General features: G+C 39.8%; 1 protein-coding gene across 9 annotated transcripts in view; it reads right to left on the reverse strand.

Moving 5' to 3' along the window:
* The window catches only part of slmapa (sarcolemma associated protein a), a 67,705-nt gene extending 62,387 nt beyond the window's left edge, over nt 1-5,318 (reverse strand). For 5 of the 9 annotated variants that reach the window (XM_044348968.1, XM_044348965.1, XM_044348964.1 and 2 more), the window contains exon 1: nt 3,500-5,317. In XM_044348968.1, the coding sequence (XP_044204903.1) occupies nt 3,500-3,697 (198 nt within the window). In that variant the 5' untranslated portion in view covers nt 3,698-5,317. Of the gene's footprint in view, nt 1-3,499 lie in introns of all 9 variants that reach the window. The other 4 variants (XM_044348963.1, XM_044348960.1, XM_044348962.1 and 1 more) reach the window with 2 other exon arrangements.
* Nucleotides 5,319-6,000: the final 682 nt, after the last annotated feature.

Consider the following 6,000-nt stretch of genomic DNA (forward strand, 5'->3'; position numbering starts at 1 on the left):
GAAAGACAATGTTACGATATGTACAGTAAAAACATATTTACACCCGTTCTCGTCTTACCTTATTCTACTTTTGCTTGCTAAATGAACAGCGGGATGTCGCCGCACACGCTCTCGGTCACGACGCAGAACGGTTCAGGTGAAAGCAACAAACTTGCATCCAACTGTTTCAACATGGTATTAGAGCAAAGTGAAACTGTCGGCTGTTTTTTTTTTAACAAACTTAAAACTGCAGACTCATGTGACAAACAATGTTCTTACTGCAAGAGGAACCTACAGTTGTGAGATATTGGTTAAGCAAGCCAGGTCTTCGTGTGTGTGTGTGTGTGTGTGTGTGTGTGTGTGTGTGTGTGTGTGTGTGTGTGTGTGTGTGTGTGTGTGAGAAAAGAGAGAGAGAGAGCGCGAATACTGAGCCATTGCCCTTTTTAGTCTTTCTCTAATGTCCATAACTTGAATGCAGTGTATTTTGTATTTGCATTATTTTATTTTATTTATATGCACTCACCCTGTGTCCTAATTGTACACTAAAGACAAATTCTACCCACGTTATGTAGTACTTCAACACTGTGAAAATTAAATTTAAGTGTAAAAAGAGCCTGAAGCATACTGATTTTTTCAGGCCAATATCAATATACCAAGAGTAAAACAAGAATAATAATGCTATACTGGCTTAGGCTTATGTTCTATTTTTTAAAAAAAAACACGACGGTAAAGTTTGAACAGTAAACTTAACTGAAAATAAATTATAAATAATTATGAATATGAAGAAATACTGGACATATTTTACTGAAAATGTATTTTATATCTGCCAACATGCTGTATACACCTCTACCAATAGATCTTTTCACTGCAGACATGTTGACATGTCATAGCAGGAAAAGCACAGATGCAAATAATATAATTCATAAAGGCTGAATCCTATTTAGTTTTTCAAAATTCATGACCCTGGTATAGTACATGATGGTTTACCATTATGCCTTACCTGGACACTTTAATGGAACTGAGCCATCGTTACTGTTATTAGTTCTATTTGGGCTTTTCCTGCTACGACAAGTTAAAATGTCTGCTGTGACACCTGTGATAAGTTAATATCAACCGATACAGTCAGCCTGCCGATGTATCGATTGGGCTTTACTTAAAAATGGCAGCATATGTTGCAAAAATCCCTTCATTTCTTGATGAGAACATTTTGATTTGAAATGACTGTTGATAGACTACTTGAGACTACTGTCACATATGAGATGTTTAACAGGAATGGAGGCGCTATTCCCAACAAGCAATTATAATTTTTTTTATAATTTTTAAAGTCTCCTAACCTGTTTTAGGTTGATAATGTATGGAAGCAAGAAGCTGCCAAAGATAGGCACCAAGAAAATGTAATATGTTTCCTATTGACTAAAAGCAGGTGTTACAAAAGGGAATCGTCTTGTGTTTGGGCCAACAGAGTTCATATTATATATTTATTCAACTTCTGGTGAAATCTGTTCTTGTATGATCAAACTACTTTAGCATTGAAAATCACTTATGGCCGGTCAGTGACCAGGTTCATTATTTTGAAAGTTGATTAACTATGTTAATCAGCACAATAAAAAAGTACCAGTACAGTCCTTTTCTGGACCATAAAAGCTGTTAATAAATCAGTACTAATAATAACTGATCCTCCATTTGATCCATTTCAATACAGGATATATTGGTGACTTGCAAGTGCCAAAAAATCAGTCTGTGTCGGTATGTGTGCATGTTGGTTGGACCGAGTTTGTGTGTGTATATATCCCTGAACAGAGGAAAGGATGACGCTACTGTCGTTATAAATAGCTTATGCTGTGTGCACACACAAACGCACACAGGGTATTTCAAAGTCCCTGCATGCCACATAGCTGGGTAATCCCATGGCTGTCTCAGCCTGTTTGACCTGTTCTACAGAGAAACTACAGATACACTAAAGCCACACAATGACAGATGCTACGACGCACAGATTTGATCCGTCTGCTTCAGATCTCAGACCTGTGGATTTTAAGGAAATAACAGGTTGGATTCCCAGATAAGGATTAAAGCTAGTCTTACACCGAACTTCGGACATTTCTCAATGGATGTATTCCAGGACTAAATTCAATCCAGTCTGCAACTGTTTTCTAATAAAATCTTAATGATGCTCTCTTCATTTACATGAAAATAATCTCAACAAGAAAATGAGTTTAGTCTTCAACAATCAAACTTTTACAAATGATAAAAATTACTTAGATATTTCACAAAAGATTAACTGTATAAAAAGAAGATATTGGTGCTGAAACGATTCTGAATTGTCTGTCGATTGACAGAAAATTAATGAGAAATCATCTTCATAACTTATTCATTATTTTAATATGCAGAACATTTGATGGTTCCAGCTTTTCAAATGTGACATGTTGATTTTCTCGGCGTGATGAGTTTTGATTTTCTGTTTTAGCGGAAAAGCGGGGTGAGCTTGTGTTTTTGCCCCAAGTGTTCCTAAAGAGGATGACTTTGTTTTGAAGCTATTTGTGAAATGAAATGATGCAGATGAAGAAAACATGTTTCATGAATCAGAACATAAATAAGTAACAAAATAAGACCCTGTACTTGCAATAAATGGGAGCAAAATGTGCAATAACAAAATGAAAGTCCACACAAAATTAAATTTACAATACCTTTACCAATACCTCATATTTAATAAGATTTACATCCTAACCTTCACTGTTGTTTAAGTAGAGTAGAAACACAAAACAAGCGTCAGGATCAAGACCTAAACAGGTTCTGAAAGGCTGAAAGTTAAATTTACCTGCACAATTAAAGGCAGAGTTTGCACACATAAATCATGTGACTCAGGTGTCTTGTCAACTGGGTTTTGATAGAACATCTCCAATCAGGATAGACTTTTTGGTCGAGGGTGGAGCATAAATCCAGAACCAATCCAGACATTATTTTGTTCTGCTAATTTTTCTTCCCGTTTTCCTAGCATGAGAAACACCATATGTGTTTTACTACCCATAATCCCTTGAGTTTTGGGAACATTTCCTGTGCTCAATTGGGATTATGTATTACCTTCCAAGTACAGTGTTGGATTTGTCTACAAAAGGCAACACTCCAGAGTTTGACGTATCTCTCCAAACATGCATCAATGTGAACGCACCCTTAAACAAACTGAATCTGTTCAGGACTAATCAGAGTTCACATTCGGGAGAAAGTCTTGCTCCAGGGTGTTGTTGTGTGAAAGAATATGTGTTTATGATAGGACTAGTTGTAATATAAATATTCCTCTGAATCATTCTGAGGTGGACATTTGTGAGGCTATTGTAGAGGCTAGCCTGCTGCAGCATTTTGGATAATTGGTCCCCATTATTATTCAGTTATGACTTTAAATCAAAACATATTCATTAGAAAGTGTGAGAAGATTCACACCAAATTCATTTGAAATCACGGAGGACAGTCAATCCTAGGAGAAACAGTAATCAAATGTCAGTTTGTCATTATCGTCTTGTCTTACCTTGCCGGTCTTGTGGTCGAACCAAACCAGGGCATGATTCCTGGACAGGACCTTGCAATCGAAGGTGGCATTGTTCTGGGCAGGGCGGCACCGAGCCACAGACCTGCCGATCTTGACTGGCTCATCCAGGTACACATGCCGCTCCTGGAATGGATGCGAGTTGGGTCGGCAGGCGAACACGGCCAGCGCTGAAGGCATTGATTTTGGCTTGAGAGTATTACTCCAACCAGACACGAGGGACAAGTCTTCTTGATCCAGAGTGGCAGGCTTCTGTTGCAATCCCCAATGAATAATCTACAATATCTATGGCCTGTATGTAGGCAGGGTTGTTAGTCTTCCAAGCTTCTAGGCACTAACTAATAAACATTGTCCACTGTACACAGCCCGGGCTGCACCACTTTCCCACTTTGATTCAACAAGACTCTCCTGTGTTTGAAAAAAATGAAAATAAAAAACAAACTGACAGGTATAAAAAAGACAAGACATTCCCTTCACTCACTGTCCACCAAAGCTACATAACGACACTTATATCTGACAGCAGGCACTATGTACAGACCAAGGTGCCATGTGTCAAGACATACATGACTGAGTATAGCACGGACAGTCTGGCAAACAGCCTCCCACGTCCATCAAACTACTCCAGCACTGAAACAGGCGATTGAGCCCAGTCAGCCACCAGACTTTATCTTTAGCCCGCACCCCCCAAGATAGTAACAGTTCAAGTCAATAATTGTGAGTGCTATTCAAATTAGTTACCAATCCAGGAAACTATCAATATAATGACTATCGAAAGCAAATTATTGCGCCCTTTCTTGCAGTGTTTAGTCTTGTCTTGCAGCGAGCTAACATCGGAGCACACACCCCAATGTGCAACACGCCAGTCGGTCTACACACGTTTGGTGTTTAGTAATGTGTTATTATATTCGTCATTTAAAGTCATAATCTGTGTGACCTTGTTGCCCTGATACAGGGAACCTCAGCTAGCTACCTGACGTTACCACTCCCTCCAGAGAACACCTACAAGACCGCTAACGACACCTTAGAAAGACTGAATGCCAGAAATACCCCTGAGTTACAATACGTGAACGGTCAATTAAACTAAAACAGTTCACTCCCCACTCTTCGTCACGGTTAACTAGTTAGTGCGGAGGCTTCAAAACACTCAGCCGGGATGAACTGGGGGATTAGCAGGTCTTCTTGTGCAACTAAAATGCTAATTGGCTAGCTCGCTAGTGGACCAGCTAAGCGCTAACTGCCGGCCAACGATTTCTGGCGTTGTACCAGCAAGCTAGGCTAGGCTAGGCTAGGCTAGGCTAATGAGTGCTTACAAACTTATCATCCAGGTCCTCAAATGTTTTCTCCCCACCCTTCTCAACCAGTTCGCTTACCGAATGGGGACGAAATGCCATCCCTGTCTCCTGGAGCAAATAAAAGCAGCAAGCTAGCCCCGTCTTTTTTTTGGCTACTACGGAGCCCTGCCAGCGGACGTTAGCATGAAGACGGTGCGACTACCTAGCAGCAGCTAGCCGGCTAACTGACAGTCAGGGCAGAAACAGACGCGGAAAAATCAGGGGAGTTTCTTGGCTGCGGGGTTCCTCACGCATCACATCAGCCCGTTTATCTTCCAGGAAAATCCTCGGTACAGGCCACAAGTTGCACTGTCGTCGTCTATCTCAGTCCAGGTCGTGTTTGCCGTGGTGGTTTGAACTTATTGCGATCGCCTTCCAGCAGTTTTCTGGAAGGAATCTACAAGAAGTTGTCCTCCTCCGCAAGTCCCGGCCGCCATACTGTAACTAGAGAGCAGGCAGGCGGGGTGCGTTCACTGCCCGAATCACATCCACTCCGCTCACCGCTGAGCTCATTACATCTGACTAACAATACAGTCTTAATTTTGGTTTATCATATATGCAATGGATTGTTATCTTAAAATGGAGACTGAGACCGCACCTGCAAATTTTACATGTTATACATATTTATTTTAGTTTAAATATCCCCTCCAGGCTTGTTTTGAGATGTATGTAAATTAGAATCATCTTTATTGGCCAATTACGTTTACACACGCAAGGAATCTGACTGGTTTAGTGGCTCCCAATGTACTTACACAAAATAACAACACAGCAATCTTCAGAAATATACACTAGGGAATTTACTATATATATATACAGGTGAAGCTGTGTCTGTGAACTATAAACAGGGTACAAATTGTGCAAAGAAGTAAAGAGTGCAAGGTAGTGCTGAGATAAATATTAAATGATAAAAAAAGACGTTACTTTATATACATATAGTAGGTGGTTATGTACAGTAAAATACTCTACTTTAAATAACAGTGTGTGTGTGTGTGTGTGTGTGTGTGATATAGTTTTTCAACAAAAAAAGTTAAATTATCTCGTGAAAGTCCTTAAAATGTCATCTCCTCATTTTCCCTCATTAAATTTTCATCTTAAAAGTTGAACTGCTAGTCACGGGATGTCTCCTACTTCTCTGTAAAGTCCATTTGCAGT

The sequence above is a fragment of the Thunnus albacares genome, chromosome 4 (genome assembly GCF_914725855.1).
Source record: "Thunnus albacares chromosome 4, fThuAlb1.1, whole genome shotgun sequence".
Taxonomy (NCBI): domain Eukaryota; kingdom Metazoa; phylum Chordata; class Actinopteri; order Scombriformes; family Scombridae; genus Thunnus; species Thunnus albacares.